Source organism: Mus caroli, unplaced genomic scaffold, assembly GCF_978045245.1.
Source record: "Mus caroli unplaced genomic scaffold, Mus_caroli_1 scaffold_5, whole genome shotgun sequence".
Lineage (NCBI taxonomy): Eukaryota > Metazoa > Chordata > Mammalia > Rodentia > Muridae > Mus > Mus caroli.
In genome coordinates, this window is record NW_028227260.1 from 133,474,203 (window position 1) to 133,498,758 (window position 24,556).

General features: G+C 37.4%; 1 protein-coding gene and 1 pseudogene across 5 annotated transcripts; one reads left to right on the forward strand and one right to left on the reverse strand.

Moving 5' to 3' along the window:
- Nucleotides 1–21,640, reverse strand: LOC147004808 (X-linked lymphocyte-regulated protein PM1-like). 5 transcript variants are annotated; one of them, XM_085838228.1, is made up of 8 exons: nucleotides 21,563–21,640; nucleotides 20,002–20,127; nucleotides 19,626–19,684; nucleotides 19,320–19,354; nucleotides 9,341–9,458; nucleotides 8,541–8,640; nucleotides 743–841; nucleotides 1–423 (listed from the first exon to the last, which is right to left on the reverse strand). In XM_085838228.1, the coding sequence occupies exons 2-8, from the start codon at nucleotides 20,044–20,046 to the stop codon at nucleotides 283–285; spliced, it is 597 nt and encodes a 198-aa protein (XP_085694354.1). In that variant the 5' UTR covers nucleotides 20,047–20,127; nucleotides 21,563–21,640; the 3' UTR covers nucleotides 1–282. The 5 variants fall into 5 exon arrangements, with proteins under 5 accessions (XP_085694354.1, XP_085694355.1, XP_085694356.1 ...); XM_085838229.1 differs by having other exon boundaries at nucleotides 21,516–21,618; XM_085838230.1 differs by lacking the exon at nucleotides 21,563–21,640 and adding an exon at nucleotides 21,244–21,365.
- The window catches only part of LOC147004809 (multifunctional methyltransferase subunit TRM112-like protein pseudogene), a 9,538-nt pseudogene continuing 6,545 nt past the window's right edge, over nucleotides 21,564–24,556 (forward strand).

Here is a 24,556-nt window from a genome sequence, read left to right on the forward strand (position 1 = left end):
TTCATTTACCTTTTATTTGGAAGTTAATATAAAGGGGCTCTTACATTTATGCAAGAAAATGATTAAAGATGTTTAAAAATAAAGGAGTTCTATTTTGACTCTAAAAGTATACCTCCTAGTTAACTTTGTAATCACTTCACTGGGGGTTAACTTCTTCTTAGAATCATCAGAATAACAGGGATTAAAGAGCCTTTCAAACTCTGTTTCATAGGAGACGGAAAAGTTAGCGAATTGTTTATTTGGTTACAAATGTACCAGCAAGTGAAAAATATGCATGCTTCATTAGTCTGAAGATGGGAAAGTAGAAGAGTACTTCATAGTATGCTTCATGATGTCTCTTTTAAACACAGACATTTCTTTTCTCAGTTCACCATCTACATCAAAAAGCATATCGTAGTTCTTGGTCTCCAAGTTCATCAAACCCTGAAACAGAAAAGCACTTCTTACTAAACAAACTCCCAAGCATACAAATATGAAAGATTCTGTGCAAATGGTGTAAAGACATGCTATGTTTAGTTACGCTGGATAATTATAGTGTTAATAAGCTATGAGGTACATCTGAGGTCAAATTCCCAATTTATCATTTCATGTCTTGAATAATTCCTACAAAGTCATTAGGATTTTACAGATAATATCAGGCACTTTAGTCAGAAATAACTCAAATTAGCAAGTAGTTAAACTTTTTGATTCCTAACACACATTTAGTTTCCTAAGGACATTTTATGGACCATGTGCAACATACCTCCATGTACTTCTCATGCATAACTTTAATTGCTTCCAGGGTCCGGCTCTGACTACATTTGGACAGTTTTAATGCTTGTTGTTCTTTTTGATAATTGTTCTACAAATGTAAAAGGAAAACATTACTATAACAATTCTGTTCATTTTGTTGTTACTGCCATGCAGCATGAATACTAGACTAACAGTCAACCACTTAATGTATCTCCAATACTAAAATATTTACGTGAGCAAAAGTAATTCCATATGAAACTTGAAAGGAATAGTTTTCCAACTGATTTAACATTTTAACAACTATTATGACTAAATATATTTATATTTTTACAGTAATATGAAATACAATTATACTACCAATTGTGGGGTAGGAACAATTTTTGATGAGAAAATGTTTGCCATGCTGCACAGACTGGCCTTAGCCTTCCAAATGCTTATGTTTATAAGCATGCACCATGTAAACATGAACTTGGAAAAATCTTGGCCTGGGAAGTTTAACTCTAGGTTGTGTTAATGCTTTTATCATACGATGGCCTCCTTTTACTAAATAGCAGAAGCAATTCCAGGAGGTGGTTCACTATCTCATCTCTGTATCTACCCCAACCTAAGGTGTATGTGCCATGTCTTCTACTTTCTCTTCCTTTTTTAAGGATGCCTTATACTTGTTCTTTACTAACTCCAATGTCTTCACTTGTCTCAATTATTGTCAAGAGTTTCAGCAATTGTAACTGTTATTTTAAATTTATGAATCTAGCTGGCTGTCAGTGTAATGCCTATAAAACTAACTTTTATAAAGTTTGAGTTAAGAAAGTCAATGGCCTTGCTGTACACAAAGGATAAAACAGGCTGAGAAAGAAATTAGGGAAACAACACCCTTCTCAATAGTCACAAACAATATAAAATACCTTGGCGTGACTCTAATTAAGGAAGTGAAAGATCTGTATGACAAGAACTTCAAGTCTCTGAAGAAAGAAATTAAAGAAGATCTCAGAAGATGGAAAGATCTCCCATGCTCATGGATTGGCAGGATCAACATTGTAAAAATGGCTATCTTGACAAAAGTAATCTACAGATTCAATGCAATCCCCATCAAAATTCCAACTCAATTCTTCAACGAATTAGAGAGGGGAATCTGCAAATTCATGTGGAATAACAAAAAACCTAGGATAGCAAAAACTCTTCTCAAGGATAAAAGAACCTCTGATGGAATCACCATGCCTGACCTAAAGCTGTACTAAAGAGCAATGGTGATTAAAAAAAAAAACTGCATGGTACTGGTATAACGACAGACAAGTAGATAAATGGAACAGAATTAAACACACTGAGATGAACCCAAACACCTATGATCACTTGATCTTTGACAAGGGAGCAAAAACCATCTAGTGGAAAAAAGACAGCATTTTCAACAAATGGTGCTAGTACAACAGGTGGTTATCATGTAGAAGAATGCGAATGGATCCATTCCTATCTCCTTGTACACTGAAACTTATAGAGGAGAAAGTAGGGAAAAGCCTCGAAGATATGGGTACAGGGGAAAAATTCCTGAATAGAACAGCAATGGCTTGTGCTGTAAGATCGAGAATCGATAAATGGGACCTCATAAAGGTGCAAAATTTCTGCAAGGCAAAAGACACTGTCAATAAGACAAAAAGACCACCAACAGATTGGGAAAGAGTCTTTACCTATCCTAAATCAGATAGGGGACTAATATCCAATATATATAAAGAACTCAAGAAGGTGGACTCCAGAAAATCAAATAACCCCATTAAAAAATGGGGCACAGAACTGAACAAAGAATTCTCACCTGAGGAATAACGAATGGCAGAGAAGCACCTGAAAAAATGTTCAACATCCTTAATCATCAGGGAAATGCAAATCAAAACAAACCTGAGATTCCACCTCACAGCAGTCAGAATGGCTAAGATCAAAAATTCAGGTGACAGCAGATGCTGGCAAGGATGTGGAGAAAGAGGAACACTCCTCCATTGTTGGTGGGATTGCAAGCTTGTACAACCACTCTGGAAATCAGTTTGGCGGTTCCTCAATAAACTGGACTTAATACTACCAGAGGATCCAACAATACCTCTCCTGGGCATATATCCAGAAGATGTCCTAACCAGTAAGAAGGACACATGCTCCACTATGTTCATAGCAGCCCTATTTATAATAGCCAGAAGCTGGAAAGAACCCAGATGCCCCTCAACAGAGGAATGGATACAGAAAATGTGGTACATTTACACAATGGACTACTACTCAGCTATTAAAAGGAATGAATTCATGAAATTCCTAGGCAAATGGATGGACCTGGAGGGCATCATCCTGAGTGAGGTAATCCAATCACAAAGGAACTCACACAATATGTACTCACTGATAAGTGGATATTAGCCCAAAAACTTAGTATACCCAAGATATAAGATACAATTTGTTAAACACATGAAACTCATGAAGAACAAAGACTAAAGAGTGGACACTCTGCCCCATCTTAGAATTGGGAACAAAACACCCATGGAAACAGTTACAGAGATAAAGTTTGGAGCTGTTACAAAAGGATGGACCATCTAAAGACTGCCATATCCAGGGATCCATCGCATAATCAGCTTCCAAAGGCTGACACCATTGCATACACTAGCAAGATTTTGCTGAAAGGACCCAGATATAGCTGTCTCTTGTGAGACAATGCCAGGGCCTAGCAAACACAAACGTGGATGCTCAAAGTCAGCTATTGGATGGATCACAGGGCCCCCAATGGAGGAGCTAGAGAAAGTACCCAAGGAGCTAAAGGGATCTGCAACCCTATAGGTAGAACAACATTATGAACTAACCAGTATCCCAGAGCTCTTGACTCTAGCTGCATATGTATCAAAAAATGGCCTAGTCGGCCATCATTGGAAAGAGAGGCCCATTGGACTTGCAAACTTTATATGCCCCAGTACAGGGGAATGCCAGGGCCAAAATGTGGGAGTGGGTGGGTAGGGGAGTGTGGGAGGGAGTGTATTGGGGACTTTTTGGATAGCATTGGAAATGTAAATGAGGAAAATACCTAATTAAAAAATTAAAAAAAAATGCGGCACAGAACTGAACAAAGAATTCTCACCCGAGGTATACCGAATGGCAGAGAAGCATCTGAAAAAATGTTCAACATCCTTAATCATCAGGGAAATGCAAATCAAAACAACCCTGAGATTCCATCTCACACCAGTCAGAATGGCTAAGATCAAAAATTCAGGTGACAGCAGATGCTGGCTAGGATGTGGAGAAAGAGGAACACTCCTTCATTGTTGATGGGATTGCAAGCTTGTACAACCACTCTGGAAATCAGTTTGGCAGTTCCTCAATAAATTGGACATAATACTACCCGAGGATCCAGCAATACCTCTCCTGGGCATATATCCAGAAGATGTCCCAACCAGTAAGAAGGACACATGCTCCACTATGTTCATAGCAGCCTTATTTATAATAGCCAGAAGCTGGAAAGAACCCAGTTGCCCCTCAACAGAGAAATGGATACAGAAATTGTGGTAATTTACACAATGGAGTACTACTCAGCTATTAAAAGGAATGAATTCATGAAATTCCTAGGCAAATGGATGGACCTGGAGGGCATCATCCTGAGTGAGGTAACCCAATCACAAAGGAACTCACACAATATGTACTCACTGATAAGTGGATATTAGCCCAAAACTTAGGATACCCAAGATATAAGATACAATTTGTTAAATGCATGAAACTCAAGAAGAACGAAGACCAAAGTGTGGACACTTTGCCCCTTCTTAGAATTGGGAACAAAACACCCATGGAAAGAGTTACAGAGATAAAGTTTGGAGCTGTGACGAAAGGATGGACCATCTAAAGACTGCCATATCCAGGGATCCATCCCATAATCAGCTTCCAAAAGCTGACACCATTGCATACATTAGCAAGATTTTGCTGAAAGGACCCAGATATAGCTGTCTCTTGTGAGACAATGCTGGAGCCTAGCAAACACAAAAGTGGATGCTCACAGTCAGCTATTGGATGGATCACAGGGCCCCCAATGGAGGAGCTAGAGAAAGTACCCAAGGAGCTAAAGGGATCTGCAACCCTATAGGTAGAACAACATTATGAACTAACCAGTATCCCAGAGCTCTTGACTCTAGCTGCATATGTATCAAAAGATTGCCTAGTCGGCCATCACTGGAAAGAGAGGCCCATTGGACTTGCAAACTTTATATGCCCCAGTACAGGGGAATGCCAGGGCCAAAATGTGGGAGTGGGTGGGTAGGGGAGTTGGTGGGGGAGTGTATTGGGGACCTGTTGTATAGCATTGGAAATGTAAATGAGGAAAATACCTAATAAAATTATTAATTCTAAAAAAAAAAAAAAGAAAAATTAACAGCATCCACACTCCAACTCTGCTTTAAAATCTCACAGGGAAACATACTCATCAAAATTTATACATACCTACTTTTTCAAAGATTGATATTAAAACTTGAAAAAGATTATAAGCAAAATTTTATAAGAATGCCATGATACATTTCTTTGAGATATAAGCTCCCAAAGTATCTTTTTTATTAGATATTTTTTAATTTACATTTCAAATGCTATCTCAAAATTCCTCTATACCCTCCCCCTTCCATGCTCCCCAACCCACCCACTCCCACTTCCTGGCCCTGGGGCATATAATCTTCCCAAGACCAAAGGCCAGTGCCTGGCAAATACAGAAGTGGATTCTCACATACATCTATTGGATGGAACACAGGGCACCCAGTGGAGGAGCTAGAGAAAGTACCCAAGGAGCTGAAGGGGTCTGCACCCTATAGGAGGGACAATAATATGAACTAACCAAAGTATCCTTTAAAATAATTTTTTGTTTGCATTTATAGAACAGAATATTTCCTAAATATCTACTGTGTTCCTGGACTGAGACATGGAGTAGTAGCAGGATTAAAACCTCTATGTAAGGCTCAAAATCTAGCAAAATTTTATTTGAAGACTGGATATTCTGTCTGACATCTACTATAATTTCCATTTCTACTCAAGAAATAAAGTTTTATTTAAAACAATCTAGAAAATATGAAATCTTTAACATTTAAATTCAGAAGTGTGTAAATATTATTATTCTACAGGGCTGTTTACAATTTTATGTCAGAAGATCATGTAAGTGAAAGAGATTAAAATAAAAACTATCCAATAAAGATTGTTTCAACATTACATCTGTCAGTGAGGCATAAGGGCCGCCAGAGAGCTTGATTAAATAATGCTTGCAACTGGGATCAAGTTGAATAGGTCAGCTTCTCCAAATATTTCAGGGTTGGTGAGAAATTAGAACTACTAATAAATGAAGAGTGAGTGACATTAAATTAATGGTGACTTTAATGCTTCTGGGGCCTTGAACTCATCAGTTGAATTTATCCTCAATAAGAGAAACAGCAAAGAGGAATCCATGCAATTCGAGGCAGCACGCTTGCAGTAAAACCAACTACTGACAAAAACAGCAGAGAATATTTCACTGGGATTTAGAAAATAAGTTTGATGAATTAGAGGAGCCATGGCTAAAATTGTAGAAATAATCACCATGGCAATCTTGCACCAGTGCACAGTTGAAATACTTTGAAAGTCTCAAGGCCATTTTTAAGTGCTAAGAGAGCACCTGGCTCTATGGAGAAAATTGAAAGAGAATATTGAGTAGTAATTTTGTTTAAGAAAATATTGGAGTAAAGACAGCCATTATTAAGAAATATAACTGAATCTGAAGTTTGTGGCATCACTTGAAAGTCAAAGCACGTTATTTCCAAATCACTTACTCCTTTTCCTATCATCCTCTGTGTTTCCTCACATCCTACGCACGTGGTGCTCAGATGCTTCCCTTTGCCTACACGGCATAATCATATTCTAAGTTTTTATGTATAAATAAATCACATTCATCTTGAAAAAATAAAATAAAGTTTGAGTTAGAATAATCACAAGATCATGAATAGTCTTGATCACTTAAAGATACCCTGCCTCAAAATAAAGTATAAACAGATGCCTGGGGACAAAGTTTAGTGGTAGATTGGTTTTCTCTATGTTCCAATCTCAAGTAACACAGGGAAGTGGTAATATAAATTTCTCTTTGTGTTCTTTTTTTTAATATTTTTTATTACGTATTTTCCTCAATTACATTTCCAATGCTATCCCAAAAGTCCCCGATACCCTCCCCGCTTTGTATTCTTTATGTTGGTACACAACCATGGTAATTTTCATTTTAAAAAATTCAGAGAAGCCCTTTACATCTTTTCTCCTTGGGCTACTACATTCTTATTTTGTCCTTTATTCATTGTGATCAGTTTTGTACCTCACATTTCCACTCAAATCATCCTGATTAAGTACAATGATATCCACTTTGCGAAGTTTCCCTTTAAAAAACATACACGTGCATACATGTGGAGACAAAGGATTAATATTGGGTGTCTTCTTTGGTTGCACCCGACTGTTTGGGAGACAGGATCTGACTGAACCTAGAACTCATCCATTAGGCTACACCTGGTGGCTAGGAAGCTCTGGGAATCTTCTTATCTCTGAACTAAATCTGAGTATGGTGGTTCTAAAATGTTCACCACCACATGAACTTTTATTGTTGTGGTGGTTTGTTTTTAGTTTTGCTAGTTTGTTGTTGTTGTTGTTGATGTTTTTGTTGTTGTTGTTCGTGGTGGTGGTAGTGTTGTTGTTGGTGGTGGTGTGTACATGCATGCGTATGCAGGGAATGTAAGTTTGGGTCTCCATGCCTACACAGGAGAAAGATTACAACTAAACCACCTTCTAGCCCTGAAAATCTATTCTATTTGGCCCATTAGCAGCATGTGACACAGTTAGTGATCTTTTCTTCCTTAAAAGTTTTCCTTCATTCATGGTAGATTTCTTTCTACCAATTGTTCTCTTCCCTTACTGGTTCCCTCTCACCCCCCCCCCTTGCCCCATGCAGAATTACAAATATTGAAGTACTCTAGGGGTCTGTCTTTAGACTCCTCATTTACACAGATGATCATTCCCCCTCAAAATTTCATCCAGAGTTCAAGGTTTAAAAATTGCCTTCAATTGGAGTATTTATTTATTTTTATCTTTAGTTCCTATCTCTTTTCTGAACTGACTCATAATGGCAGCTTCCTCAATGCCTTCTCAGGCAGGAATGGATCTCCTGTTCCTTTGAAATTTAATACTTCCCAAACTATTAACCAATCAAATAAAAATTAGTTAATATGCTCATCATCTCAGATCTTACTTGGTAACCATGTGATGACTACAGTCATTGGTACAGTTATGGAGAGATGATCAAAGATAGTTTGGTGGTATTCTTCCACAGGAATATTCTGCTAGGGCTGTTGAGACAGCCTGATGGAAACAGGTTGTTTCCATCCACTGTTGTTACTAAATTTGTACTAAGTTATGATTGTAAGAACTGATTTACCAGTTTGAGTTGGCTTTCTAATATTAACAACAGAGTCCAGATGACACCAGTAAGTAAGCTTTCTCTCTCCTTTCAACTGTACCTGAGGCTGACATATTGTGCTTCCTTTTGTAGAAACTGGTAATCTTCTCTTCGTCTTTCAGCAACAGTCTGCCTCTTGAAAATTTATGATCTGGTCTACCATAAAATACCTAGTAATTTTCATTGATATAGTATGTGATCATACTTCTCTGGTTTACAATTCAGTAGAACTAGAACAGAACCAAGGCTAGATAGATAATGAAACTTAATTTAGTTTCATGTGCCCAACACAAGGCTAGTTTCTCCATTCCTACTTGAGACTTAGTTATGCTAGGTTAATTATAAAGGTAGTTATGATACCAACCACTGATTTTTCTTGTTCTTCATTGAATTTCTGGACATCCATATCAAACTTCTGAAATGTAGTTATATACTGCTCACAAAATTTGTTGTTGATCTTCTTTCTGTAAATCAAAGTAATGAAAACAGTCACATTTCATACCAACATGAAAAAGAACACTCAGAACAAATTAAATTGACCATTTCATACTATAAAAAGAAAAACAGCAGTACAAAATTATCTAATTGGAAATCATTATAGTTTTTTTTCCCTAACAGATTATCAGAGAAGTCTTCTTTTTTGTTTTCGCTTTTCAAAATTAATGATGTTTTTAATATATATGTGTGTCTTTTTTAAAAGAAAATTAATTGTATTTCAAAGTCGTTTTTTTTTCATTATTTTCTGCCAAGTATAAGGTCTAATTTATTTTTCCTATATTGACTCAGTTAAGACTGAGAGTAAAACATGAGTCAATTAACATATACAAATTGCCTGCATATATAATTGATCCTTTTCCATATTGTTAAACATAAGAAACCACAAATTACATTTCTAAGACTGCGCAAGACTTCTGTATTTCCACAATGAATGTAAATCAAAATTTAAAATCTCATTAACAGTTACTTAAAGTAAAAAATTTTCACAGATATCTAAGAATTAGATTTAGTTTCCTTGAAGGCATGAAGTTATAGGGTTACCTGCTTAGACAAAATCAAAGCCACACATTTTTACTAAAGGCTCAGACATGAATTTTTTTTTTAATTTCAGCCACATAAAATTTTGAAAATGATACAAATGTGACCCTACAAAACTAACAACTCTACCTCTCCTGTTTGTTCGTTTTCCAAAGTTGTTCTAATTTCTGGTTGCCGTCTTTGAATGAATCTTTGATATAAGTTTCCATGCGTTTTCTCTTTATGTGAAGCTTCTGGTTAATGTCACCTATATTAAAAACAAAGTGTCATGTTGAAGAAACTTTAGTTTTTTCCATATATTCAGGTAAATATAAATATAGATAAAATTCATTCAGTAATACCAAGGAAACTTAATTTTTTTTCTTTTTCTTTTAGAATATTTTTAATTGGTATTTTCCTCATTTACATTTCCAATAGTATACCAAAAGTCCCCCATACCCTCCCCCCCTCCCACTTTTTGGCCCTGGCATTCCCCTGTACTGGGGCATATAAAGTTTGCAAGTCCAATGGGCCTCTCCTTCCATTGATGGCCAACTAGGCCATCTTTTGTTACATGTGCAGCTAGAGTCAAGAGCTCTGGGGTACTGGTTAGTTCATAATGTTGTTCCACCTATAGGGTTGCAGATCCCTTTAGCTCCTTGGGTACTTTCTCTAGCTCCTCCATTGAGGTCCCTGTAATCCATCCAATAGCTGACTGTGAGCATCCACTTTGGTGTTTGCTAGACCCCGGCATAGTCTCACAAGAGACAGCTATATCTGGGTTCTTTCAGAAAAATCTTGTTAGTGTATGCAATGGTGTCAGCATTTGGAAGCTAATTATGGGATGGATCCCCAGATATAGCAGTCTCTAGATGGTCCATCCTTTCGTCACAGCTCTAAACATTGTCTCTGTTACTCCATGGGTGTTTTGTTCCCAATTGTAAGAAAGGACAAAGTGTCCACACTTTGGTCTTCGTTCTTCTTGAGTTTCATGCGTTTAGCAAATTGTATCTTATATCTCGGGTATCCTAAGTTTCTGGGCTAATATCCACTTATCAGTGAGTACATATTGTGTGAGTTCCTTTGTGATTGGGTTACCTCACTCAGGATGATGCCCTCCAGGTCCATCCATTTGTCTAAGAATTTCATAAATTCATTCTTTTTAATATCTGAGTAGTACTCCATTGTGTAAATATACCACATTTTCTGTATCCATTCCTCTGTTGAGGGGCATGTAGGTTCTTTCCAGCTTCTGGCTATTATCAATGAGGCTGCTATGAACATAGTGGAGCATGTGTCCTTCTTACCGGTTGGGACATCTTCTGGATATATGCCCAGGAGAGGTATTGCGGGTTCCTCCGGTAGTACTATGTCCAATTTTCTTAGGAACCACCAGACTGATTTCCAAAGTGGTTGTACAAGCTTGCAATCCCACCAACAATGGAGGAGTGTTCCTCTTTCTCCACATCCTCACCAGCATCTGCTGTCACCTGAATTTTTGATCTTAGCCATTCTGACTGGTGTGAGGTGGAATCTCAGGGTTGTTTTGATTTGCATTTCCCTGATGATTAAGGATGTTGAATATTTTTTTCAGGTGCTTCTCTGCCATTCGGTATTCCTCAGGTGAGAATTCTTTGTTCAGATCTGAGCCCCATTTTTTAATGGGGTTATTAGATTTTCTGGAGTCCACCTTCTTGAGTTCTTTATATATATTTAGATATTAGTCCCCTATCTGATTTAGGATAGGTAAAGATCCTTTCCCAATCTGTTGGTGGTCTTTTTGTCTTATGCCTTGCAGAAGCTTTGCAACTTTATGAGGTCCCATTTATTGATTCTCGATCTTTCAGCACAAGCCATTGCTGTTCCATTCAGGAATTTTACCCCTGTATCCATATCTTCGAGGCTTTCCCCTACTTTCTCCTCTATAAGTTTCAGTGTCTCTGGTTATATGTGGATTTCCTTAATCCACTTAGATTTGAACTTAATACAAGGAGATAGGAATGGATCAATTCGCATTCTTCTACATGATAACTGCCAGTTGTGTAGGCACCATTTGTTGAAAATACTGTCTTTTTTCCACTGGATGGTTTTAGCTCCCTTGTCAAAGATCAAGTGACCATAGGTATGTGGGTTCATCTCTGGGTCTTCAATTCTGTTCCATTGGTCTACTTGTCTGTCGCTTTACCAGTACCACACAGTTTTTATCACAATTGCTCTGTAGTACAGCTTGAGGTCAGGCATGGTGATTCCACCAGAGGTTCTTTTATCCTTGAGAAGAGTTTTTGCTATCCTAGGTTTTTTGTTATTCCACATGAATCTGCGGATTGCTCTTTCTAATTCGTTGAAGAATTGAGTTGGAATTTTGATGGGGATTGCATTGAATCTGTAGATTGCTTTCGGCAAGATTACTATATTGATCCTGCCAATCCATGAGCATGGGAGATCTTTCCATCTTCTGAGAACTTCTTTAATTTCTTTCTTCAGAGACTTGACGTTCTTATCATACAGATCTTTCACTTCCTTAATTAGAGTCACACCAAGGTATTTTATATTATTTGTGACTATTGAGAAGGGTGTTGTTTCCCTAATTCCTTTCTCAGCCTCTTTATCTTTTGTGTACAGAAAGGCCATTGCCTTATTTGAGCTAATTTTATATCCAGCTACTTCACTGAAGTTGTTTATTGGGCTTAGGTGTTCTCTGGTGGAATTTTCAGGGTCACTTATATATACTATCATATCATCTACAAAAAGTGATATTTTGACTTCTTCCCTTCCAATTTGTATCCCCTTGATCTCCTTTTGTGGTGTAATTGCTCTGGCTAGGACTTCAAGTACAATGTTAAATCGGTAGGGAGAGAGTGGACAGCCTTGTCTAGTCCCTGATTTTAGTGGGATTGCTTCCAACAGGAAACTTAAAATTAAATTGAGAGATATCACCAACATGCTTCATACTTTAGAATACTTAGGTTTTTGTATTTTCAGATGAAGGATGTTCAACCAGTGAAATCTAGAGAAATGTTCCACAACAGAGAAAATTCCACTTCCATTTATTTTGAATAAGAAATATCTAATCTAATCTGAATTTTGATTTCTGTAAGGAAATAATTTTATACTTCAATAACAGCTGTCAAAAGAACAAATGCACAAAACAAAGGATCAAAGGTGGGCTTTAATTTCTTCATGGGGAATCACTTTAATCAAGGCTAATTCTTAACTAAATCTATAAAAGATGATGCAATTGAAAGAACACACTTGACTGTGTAATTGTTAAAACTCATTATTTAAAATATTCTGTTTAAAATAAGAGGGCAGCCAAGCATATTGGTTCACAATTTCAATCCTAGTACAATGGAGGCGGAGGCAAGCAGATCTCTGTGAGTTCCAGGTTAGCCTGGTCGAGATAATAAGTTCCAGGACAGCCAGAGCTACAAAATGAGACCCTGTCACAAAAAAATCCACCCCCAACAAAAGAAAACCAAGAGGGTAGCTGGAAAGAAGAATAAATAGTTAAGAGTGGCTGCTCTTTCATAAGACATGGGTTTGATTCCTAGCATCTACATGATATTCACAAACATCTTCAACTCCAGTTACAGTAGATGTGATGCCCTGTTCTAAATTCTGCAGGTACCAGGTACATATGTATATGACTCAAAGACATACGTACAGGTAAAACACCTATATACATAAAAATTGATAAAAATGTTAAAAATTCTATGTTTAAAAAAAGAATCCCCAAGTTTTTAAAATCTAATAAAATTATTTTTAAGAGTATAGTCAATTATACTTCAGAACACTTACAAAAACACTTGAAGCACATTTTTGTAGGACATTCTCATCAGAAACTACTGCAGTTCATAAAAATTGTAATACTTCAGAAAATGTTTAGTACCTTTCTAGCATACATAGTTAGCTTTCAATAATTAGGATGAAGCGATATTATGGTGTACATGTTTAATACTCTCAACATATATAGTAATATATAACACAGATTATTACATGATTGTTATGCCTCCTCCAAATAGAGCAAATCCTTCAGTTATAAAAATGATTTGATCAAATGTGTAACCTTAAAAAGCCAAATATTATTTTTCTTAAATGTAATATTGTTTCATGGGGGTAGAGAGATAGCTCAGCAGTTAAGAGCACTTGTTGCTTTTTGCAAAGGACCTAGGTTTGGTGTCTAGCACGCACATGGTGGATCACAACTATCTGAGTCTCTAGTTCCAAGGTATCTGAAATGATCATCTGATATCTATGGGCAACAGGTACATATGTGGTGCACATATACACCTGTAAGCAAAACACTAATACACATAAATAAGTCTAAAAATAGGTATTAATAGCATTGTTCCTAAGCCATGTAAGACGTTTTGGGTCTATGATCCTAGTCTAGGAAGCTTAAGCAGGAGATTTCCAGTGTAAAGGACAACATAGGTTACATAGCAAAATTCAGGCCAGCCTGAACTACATAGTGAGACCATACCTCAAAGACAAATTATTATCTTCTAAGAAAGCTCATGCAACATTCAATTACATATAATTTTTAAAAAGTAATAAAGGTTACATTAAAGAATTCAGTTTTGCACTGTGCCATATAAAGAAAGAAGCACAGAGGAGTCCTAGAAAAGAAACTGACTTAATATAAAATTAACACTGGGTCAATGAAAAACTGTTGCATGTACAGAATTTTGTATATATATATACACATATCACTTAGCTTTGAATACATGGAACTGTAAAAAAGTTTACATCATTGTTTTTCCTCTAAAAATCCCTTCAAAGCAGTTATAAAGATACCTCAGTAGTTAAGAGGGTTTACTGTGAAAGGAGGAGGTTCGCAAATTTGAATCTAGTACCCATCTACAAAACCAACCATGGATGGTTGCTTCTACAATAGCAGCACTGTGGTAGGCAGAGTGAGAATTGCTAGGACTTGCTGGCTGCTTGTTTAGCTGCATGTTCAGTGACAGAGCCTGTCTTAAGGGAATAAGGTGGAAAGTAATAGAGCAACACCCAACATCCTCCTCTGCCCTCCACATGAGTATATATGCACCACAGACACAAACATACAAAAAAATAAAAATTAAGTTTCATTAATTTCACACCTGTTCAAAAAGCACCATTTTCACTTTATGTACCACAGGAAAAAATAAGTCCACGATGTTAAATCAAAAATATTTGCAAGAGTCTGTGTCATGAGTAGACCTCGGGTACTGACTCTGCACATAGTCCCACAACTCCCAGAGGAAGCACAACTCTCAGATGCTCTAATACTCCCAGGATCACAGGAAAGGCCCCAACACCAGGAGTAACAGAGTCCCCAAGGATCCAGGGACACAGGAACCACTGCCTGGCCACTGGCATGGATTCCTTCTCTTCTGAACCTGCACCTGGAGCAGACCAGGGGTGCTGGCTCTACACCCACTCTTAAAACACCCAGAAGGAGACAGACTCCCAGGTATTCTGAAATGTCCAAGATCACAGGATCACAGAGGAAGCTTGACTCCCAGGAGATCAGACACACCCAGGAACACTGGAGTCCTGATAGAAGATCACAGCTCAGGGCACAACATCTTTCCCAAGACCCTGTGTATCTGAGACCCCACGAGAACCAGGGAAACAAATACACCCTCCCAGACAGAGGCACAGTTTCCTTGCACCTTGCAACTATGTCCAGAGAAAACCTAGGGCCCTGGCAGCCCACCAAATCTTGCAACACCCAGAGAAAACTTAACGCCCAGGAGCTCTGACACAGCAGGATCTCAGGAGATTGGTCACACCAGGATTTCAGGATCCAAGAGGCAGCTTGTCTTCCAGGACTCAGAAAAACCCAGAGTCTCAGGATCCCAGGATCCCAGGATCCCAGGATCCCAGAGACAGCTGGACTCTGATGAGTTCTGACACAACCAGGATTACAGGAGGGACAGGCTCCAGACAGAGACAGCAAGGGAAGGTAGCACCAAAGAAAATGAGATGGCTAGAGGTAAGCACAATAATATAAGCAATAGAAAACAAGACTGGTTGGCATCATCAGAACCCAGTTTGGCCACCACAGCAAGGCTTGGATACCCCAACAAATTGGAAAAGAAAGATTCAGATTCAAAATCACATATTATGATGATGATAGAGGACTTTAAGAACAAAAATACCTCCGTTAAAGAACTACAGGCGAACACAGGTAAACAGCTAGAAGCCCTTAAAGAGGAAACATAAAAATCCCTTAAAGAGTTACAGGACACTGCAAAGACAGGCCCATTGGATTTGCAAACTTTATACGCCCCAGTACAGGGGAACCCCAGGGCCAAAAAGGGGGAGTGGGTGGGTAGGGGATTGGGGGGGTGGGTATGGGGGACTTTTGGGATAGCATTGAAAATGAAAACGAGGAAAATACCTAATTAAAAAAAAAGAAAAAAAAATAGTTACAGGAAAACACAATCAAACAGGTGAAGGAATTGAAAAAAAAAACCATCTAGGATCTAAAAATGGAAATAGAGACAACAAAGAAAGTATATAAAGAGAGATGGCCCTGGAGAAAGAAAACCTAGGTGACATAGATGCAAGCATCTCCAACAGAAAAGAAGAGATAGAATAGAGAATCTCAGGTACAAAAGATACCATAGTCAACATTGACAGAACAGTTAATGAAAATGCAAAATGCAAAAATCCCCTAACCAAAACATCCAGGAAATCCAGGACACAATGAGAAGACAAAACCTAAGGATAATAGGTATAGAAGAGAGAGAAGATTCCCAAGTCAAAGGGCCAGTAAATATATTCAACAAAAGTATAGAAGAAAACTTCACAAACCTAAAGAAAGAGATGCCCATTAACATACAAGAAGCCTACAGAACTCCAAATAGACTGGAGCAGAAAATAAATTCCTCCCAACACATAATAATCAGAATAACAAATGCACTAAATAAAGATAGAATATTAAAAGCAGTTAGGGAAAAAGGTCAAGTAACATATAAAGGCAGACCTATTAGAATTATGCCATACTTTTCACCAGAGACTATGAAAGCCAGAAGATCCTGGAAAGATGTTATACAGACGCTAAGCGAACACAAATGCCAGCCCAGGCTACTATACCCAGTCAAACTCTCAATTACCATAGATGGAGAAACCAAAGTATTCCATGACAAAACCAAATTTAAACAATATCTTTCCAAGAATCCAGCCCTTCAAAAAAACTAGATGGAGAACTATAACACAAGGAGGGAAATTACACCATAGAAAAAGCAAGAAAGAAATCTTTCAACAAACCCCAAAGAAGATAGCCACACAAACATAATACCACCTCTTACAACAAAGGTAACAGGAAATACCCAACAGTCACTGGTCTTTAATATCTCTTAATATCAATGGACTCAATTCCCCAGTAAAAAGACATAGAGTAATAGACTGGATACATAAAGAGAACTCAGGATTTTGCTGCATACAGGAAACCCACCTCAGTGACAAAGACAGACACTACCTCAGACTAAAAGGCTGGAAAAAAATTTTCCAAGCAAATATTTCCAGTAATAAAGCTGTAATAGCCTATTCTCCTATGAATTAAAATCAACTTACAACCAAAAGTAGTATTTTTTTTAAAGATAACGAATATCACTTCATACTTGTCAAAGGATAAATCAATAAAGATGAACTCACAATTCTGAACATCTATGCTCCATATTCAAGTGCACCCAAATTCATAAAAGAAACTTTACTAATGCTCAAAGTACATATTGTACCCCACATAATAACAGTTGGAGACTTCAACACCCCACTCTAAGCAACAGACAGATCCTGGAAAGAGAAACAAAAAAGAGACACTGTGAAACTAACAGAAGTTATGAAAAAAAATCAATTTAACAGAGATCTATATCTATGGATATCTATAGAACATTTTATCCTAAACCAAAAGAATATTCCTTCTTCTCAGCACCTCATGATGCCTTCTCCAAAACTGACCATATAATGGGTCACAAAACAGATTTCAACAGATATAAAAATATTTATACAAACCCATCCATCCTATAAAGTCACCACAGAATAAGGCTGATCTTCAATAATAATATAAATAATAGAAAACCCATATATACGTGGAAGGTGAACAACAATCTACTCAATGATAACTCTGTCAAGGAAGAAATTAAGAAAGAAATTAAAGACTTTTTAGAGTTTAATGAAAATGAAGCTACAAGATATCCAAACTTATGGAACACAATGAAAGCATTCCTAAGAGGAAAACTCATAGTTCTGAGGGCCTTGCAAAAGAAACTGGAGAGAGCATACACTAGCAGCCTGGCAGCACACATAAAAGTTCTAAAACAAATGGAAGCAAATTCACCCAAGAGGAGTAGAAGGCAGGAAATAATCAAACTCAGGGCTGAAATCAACCAAGTGGAAACAAAAAGAACTATACAAAGAATCAACCAAACCAGGAGCTGGTTCTTTGAGAAAATCCACAGGATAGAAAAACCCTTAGCCAGACTCAAGAGAGGGCACAGAGTCAGTACCCAAATTAACAAAACCAGAAATGAAAAGGGAGACATACCATCAGAAACTAAGGAAATCCAAAAAAAATCATCAAATCCTACTTCAAAAGCCTATACTCAACAAAACTGGAAAATCTGGATGAAATGGACAATTATCTAGACTGATATCAGGTATCCAATTTAAATGAGGATCAGATAATTCCTGTAAAAACTCCCATAACCCCTAAAGAAATAGAAGCAGTCATTAATAGTCTCCCAATCAAAAAACGTCCAGGACCTGATGGGTTTAGTACAGAATTCTATCAGACCTTCAAAGAAGACCTAATACCAACACTCTTCAAACCATTATGCAAAATCAAAAGAGAAGGAACACTATCAATTTGTTCTCCGAAGCCACAATTACACTTATACCCAAAGCATACAAAGACCCAATGAAGAAAGGAAACTTCAGACCAATTTCACTTATGAATATTGATGCAAAAATACTTAATAACATTCTGGTAAACCCAATCCAAAATCCAGGATATCGAAAAACTGTTTTCAACAATAAAAGAATTTCAGGGGGAATCATCCCCGACCTCAAGCTGTATTATAGAGAAATAGTGATAAAAATGTATGGTAATGGTACAGAGACAATGACTTCATGAAATTCACAGGCAAATGGATGGATCTAAAATATATCATCCTGTGTGAGGTAACCCAATCCCAAAAGAACAAACATGGTATTCACTCACTGATAAGTGGATATTAGCCTAAAAGCTCAGAATACCCAAAATGTAATTCACAGACCACATAAAGATCAAGAAGAAGGAAGAGGAAAGTGTGGGTGTTTCAGTCCTTCTTAGAATGGGGGACAAAATACTCCTGGGAGGAAATATGGAGACAAACTGCAGAGCAGAGACTGAAGGAATAAAAATCTAGAGTCTGCCCAACCTGTGGATCCATCCCATATACAGACACCAAACCCAGTCACGATTGTGGATGCCAACAAGTGCTTGCTGACAGGAGCCTAATATGGCTGTCTTCTGAGAGGCTCTGCCAGAGCTTAGCAAGAACAGAGGCTGATGCTCACAGCCAATCATCAGACTGATCATGGGGTCCCCAGTGGAGGAGTTAGAGGAAGGACTGAAAGAGCTGAAGGGTTTGCAACCTTATAGGAAAAACAACAATATGAACCAACCAGACCCCCCCATCCCCTCAAAGCATCCAGGGACTAAGCTACCAACCAAAGAGGGGAACCTATGGCTCCAGCTGCATATATAGCAGAGGATGTTCTTGTCAGACATCAGTGGGACGAGAGGTCCTTGGTCCTGTGAAGGCTCGAAGCCCCAGTGTAGGCAAATGCCAGGGTGGGGAGGTGGGAGTGGGTGGGGGAACACCCTCATAGAATCACATGGAGGGCTAATGGAATAGGGAGTTTCTGGGATGAAACCAGGAAAGAGTTAATATTTGAAATGTAAATAAAGATAATATTGAATAAAAATAAATAAATAAATAAAAGTAATTAAAATAAAAATATTCACATAATGCTATATATAAATCATAATAAGTCATTCAGATGTCATATAGTATATTAACTAATATTTCCTAATATGTAAATTATGTTAATACTATATAGTTATTAACAAATTATATATCCAAAAAAGTACCTTCAAATTTTCCCAGGATATTTTGTATTGTAGATCTGTGAAGAAAGTAAAGTTTTAAAAAGTAAGGATTTGGGGGATACTGTTTGATGTCTCAGCTTTTGTCCTATAATCAGGACGATGAGAGTTTGACCCACAGAACTACACCCTCCAAGAAAACCATTCAAATTAAGGATTAATCTTACGGAAATATTGTTTATAATATATATCATATTCTAATTATTAATATAGATTACTTGCTATACAATCAATTAAAGTTTTCTGGAAGTACTTACACTAAGAAGGAAATAATAAGTTTGAAAATATTACCGTATATCTCCAACTCTTTCTTCAGGATTTGCATTCCCATCATCATGAGTTACTGGATTCTGTACTGGGTTGGTAACAAAACGAGATATTAAAACAATTACTTTATTTTGCAAAGTTTAATGAAACACTTTGTGATCATTCAGGCATAGTGCCAACATTAGGTTTTAAAGCAGATCTATGATTTGTCTAGAAGTTAAAAAAAATCAAGTAATGTCTAATTGTCATCTAAAAATATGTTTTAAGCTATTTATTTACATGTTGTGATTAAAGACAAGAGATGCAATATGAGATTTTCGATCTCCATTACAAGCCTAAGAAGAATAGCTGAGAAAAAAAGGAAGTGTAACATCAATGCCCAACATTAGATATCTGGTACCTTCAATAAGGTCCAATTCTGGAGCATTCCCATCTTGCTGTTCATCACTTGACATGTTCGAGCTTTCCATTGGTGTCTTGAGAGACTATTCAAAATGCTGCCTTTCCACTAAGAAACTTACGTTTTCTGATTTAGAATAAAAAGAAATCTTTTCAAGCCATTTGAATCCAAAAAATCACTTAAACTAATAAAATTGAAATATAAAATAACATTAAGGAATGATTTTTTAAAAACAGCACTTCATAATTGCATAAAGAGTTTAAAGATAAAACCATATTTCTATTACCCTCTGATTTAATACTAAAGACCTTAAACATGGAACAGAATAGTTGGCTTCAAAGATAGCCATTAATAACCTAAACTTTAATATGTACACATTTTAAAAAAGAATCATTTAGGTTGAATAAAGTATATTGGGCTTCCTCACTATAAAGGAATAAGAGTTTGTTATTTTTCAGTTTAAATCTCTCTCTCTCTCTCTCTCTCTTTCTCTCTCTCTCTCATAAACACACATACACACACACACACACACACACACACACACACTATGATGGCTTTAACTGTGACTTCAAGTGGGTTTATATCTAATCATAGGAGGATCTGCATTTTGGTCCCATTCCTGCTAGGTTTTCTATAAATTTGAGCAAATGTGCCTGCATCTCAATCTCCAAATAAATTCATAGTTGCTATTATCACAAGCAAGCTCCTCAATCTTTTTCATCGCAATACAAATCTAAAGCAAATCTAAAATATAAAGTTCTGCCTGGCTGGACACATATTTTACTGCTACAGCAAGAAGCTCTGGGTTCAATCTTCAACAACGAAAAAACAAACAAAAATTTAAAAATAAAAAATTAAAAAGGCATATTTCCTCAGGCCCCAGTACATTTGTATGAGGACATCAGTTTGAAGGCGAATCCAAGCTGCACATGAGGTATCAGACACTCTGAGATACAGAGTTAGCGCTCACTTCCCTAAACCAAAACAACACATAAATAAACACAGCCTGTCCTGAATTATGTCTGAAGTCCCAGTACTTCTGAGGCTGAGGGGAGTCTCTGGATTTGGAGGCAGTTTGGAGCCTATCTATACAAATTTCGGCAATCGGCCTTTCAATACCAGGTAGAGGAAAATGAAGACTGGTCTTCAGTTTGTTTTTAATCTATTCCTGGCCGGCAGCAGCAGCAGCACAGAAAAGGTTCTAGTCTGTTTCCACCACTAACTGACTTCCAGTTTACTCACACCTCACATCCCCAGGCCCCCGAGCAGACTTTCAGGCTCTCCAATTCCCTGGCCTTCCTGCTTTCTGCTAGGTGCTGTCTGTTCAGACTCCTGCCCTTAGCGAAGTTCTCCGTTTTTCTCCACAGAGGCCTAGGTGGGTAAAGTCGATTGTGAACCCGGAAGTAGTACCATCCCGAGTCCAGTGAGCGTAACCTCCTCTCCTTACTCCCGAAGTAACACCTCTGCCCCTGCACCTTCACCTCACCCGGACCCCCACCGGAACCAGTATTAACCATCTTTCAGCAGGTCACGGACTCCCTCCGCAGAGACTTCTCCCTACCATGCTTCCTCACGAACTTCGCTTCCTCGAGAACTCGACTTGGCGGCCACCACAAAGCATACTGGGTAACAGGGTTGGGACAGCGCGAAAACAGTCTCAGCCAAGCGCCTTGCTGATTGGCTGTGCTTGCACATGCGTACTAAGGGTGGATGAGGCCCTATCTGTCTTCTGTCATCGAAGCAGCAAAAAGGCAGTATTTTAGCTGCCACTACTACCCAGAGACTTTCCATTTTCCAAGTTTGTAATACTAACTCGAAAGTTAAAATAAATTGAATCCCCCAAAAGACTTTCCTACTTTGTTTCAGTTGAAGGGGCTGTTGTGTGTAATTCTACATTGTTTCATTTATTTAACTAATGTGTTTTTGTATGTTTGTATTTATACAACATGCATGTCTGGTGCATGTCTGGAAATAGAATTAAAAACGGCTGTGAGCCATTATGTGGGTCCTAGATACAAAACCTTGGTTCTCTCCAAGAGCAACGAGTGCTCTTAATTTCTCTAAGCCATCTTTCCATCCCTTTCCTGTGTGTGCTTTAAGGTACCCTGGATCATTTCTCTCAATAGGTGTTTTTTTTTTTTTTTGGTTTTTTTGTTTATTTTTACTATACAGTGGGCATTATAAAAATATGACACTTTCCTAATATTGTCTATTTCCAGAAAAAGCAAAAAAACAAAAAACATAATTTTAATGGATTTTGTAAATCATAAAAAGAGATTCAGCAAAAATGATGTGTATACATGTCAGTATATGTGTGCATAAGGAGGCCAGAAATAGACATCTGCTGTATTCTCAATCATATTCCTACTTACATTTTTTTTATTTTTTATTTTGTGGGTTTTTTTTTTTTTTTTTTTTTTGTATTTTGGTTTTTTGGTTTTTTGAGACAGGCTTTCTCTGTCTAGCCCTGGTTGTCCTGGAACTCACCCTGTAGACCAGGGTGGCCTCAAACACAGAAATCCTTTGCCTCTGCCTTTCAACTGCTGGGATTAAAGGCATGTGCTACCACTGCTTGTCCCAACTTATATCTTGAGACAGGGTCTCTCTGAATATGCAGCTCACCACTGCCACTAGCCTGGCTAGCCAGCAAGCTGTCTCTACCTACTCAGCACTGGGCTGCAGACTGCATTTTTAAAGTGGATTCTAGGCCCCCACCTTAAGTCCATATACTTTCAAGGTAAGCTCTTTACCAAAAGAGGTATCTCTCTCACCCCTCTGCACAGTTTGTTCTATTGCTGTAGCCAATGTCTCTAACTTTTCTTTTTTCTTTCTTTCTTTTTTTTATTTTTTATTTTTTTTATTTCTCTAATCATGCCTAAGTTTGGGCTCCTAAAATGCTTAATGCTGGTTTTGTTTGTTTCTTTACAACAGCAAATTGGATTGCTTGCTCACTTTACAATTTGCAGTTAATTGGGCAACCTGGACAAACTAACATTTCATTTGCAAGGCTTATTGTTAGGTTTTTTGTTAATTTGTTGGATTGATTGGTCTCTTTTTTTGCCACTGAAGATGAAACTCATAGCTTTTACATGATGCTGTACCACTGAGCTGCAACTTCAGCTAATCATTAGGTCTGAATGTTGGGTGAGAACTCATCTGTATGTGTTTTTAGGAAAAGTACAATTACTGTGAAACCTAAAATTATCCCCCTATACTATAGGGTCTATAGAGACCTGGTGCCCTCTTCTGGTCTCTTCAAACAACAGGCAAATATCTCCAAAAATATATACCTCCAGATTTATCTAACATACTGTCTAGTTCACCTCTGTGAAGAAAGTACAATAAAAAAATTAAAGGTAGAAATATAGCCGACTGGAAGTGTATTTGCCTAGCACACACAAAACTCTACACAGAAACTTCTTTCAATTATTTATAATAAATATATAATGTTTGGTTTGGAACAAATGACATATGCATATAAAATACATGGTGGAAAACCAAAGTGAACCTGTATTATTTACTTTTAAGAATTCATACATGTACACCCCACAGTCCTTTCTTCATAACTCTCCCACTCTTGCTGAGACCCTTCTTTGTCTCAGATGGTCCCCCTCTTATTTTTATGATGTTTCTCCTTTTCTTTGTGTGTATATCTGGGAAGATCTCATGCAGGTGGTCCTATTGTTTTGGTTGCTATGTGTTCGTATTCACAAGGTCTCAATGACACCAAGATGGGCTTGAACTCAACATATAGTGAACTCAAATAAGGGGAAACTCCAGTACAAGGAGGGAAATTACACTCTAGAAAAAGCAAGAAAGAAATCTTGCAGCAAACCTCAAAGAAGATAGCAACATGAACAAAATTCCAACTCTAACAACCAAAATAATATGAAGCAACAACGACTTTTTCTTAATATCTCTTAATGTCAGTGGAATCAATTCCACAATAAAAAGACATAGAATAACAGACTGGATATGTAAGCATGACCCAGCATTTTGTTGCATACAAGAAACAAACCTCAGGGAAAAAGACAGACATCACCTCAGAGTAAAAGGCTGGAAAACAATTTTCCAAGCAAATGGTCCCAAGAAACAAGCTGGAGTATCCATTCCAATATCAATAAAATTGACTTTCAACTCAAAGTTATCAAAAAAGACAGAGAGGGATGCTTCATATTCATCAATGTTAAAATTTACCGAGATGAACTCCCAATTCTGAACATCTATGCTCCAAATGTAAGGGAATCCACATTCATAAAAGAAACTTTAGTAAAGATCAAAACATACATTGCACCACACACAATAATATTGGAAGACTTCAACACCACTCTCTCATCAATGGACAGATCCTGGAAACAAAAACTAAAAAGAGACACAGTGAAACTAACAGAAGTTATGAAACAAATGGATTTAATTGATATCTATAGAATTTTTTATCTTAAACCAAAAGGATATCCCTTCTTCTCAGCACCTCATGATGCCTTCTCCAAAACTGAGCATATAATCAGTCACAATACATGCCTCAACAGATATAAAAATATTGAAACAATCCCAT

Bases quoted from the DNA above. Each gene is read 5' to 3' on its own strand.
- LOC147004808 (XM_085838227.1), bottom strand. From the start codon at position 20,071: ATGGAAAGCTCGAACATGTCAAGTGATGAACAGCAAGATGGGAATGCT. The intron at 9,459-19,319 runs GTACTTTTTTGG...TTTTTAATATAG, and splicing joins TATCCTGGGAAAATTTGAAG to GTGACATTAACCAGAAGCTT. The intron at 8,641-9,340 runs GTAGAGTTGTTA...TTTGATTTACAG, and splicing joins AAAACGAACAAACAGGAGAG to AAAGAAGATCAACAACAAAT.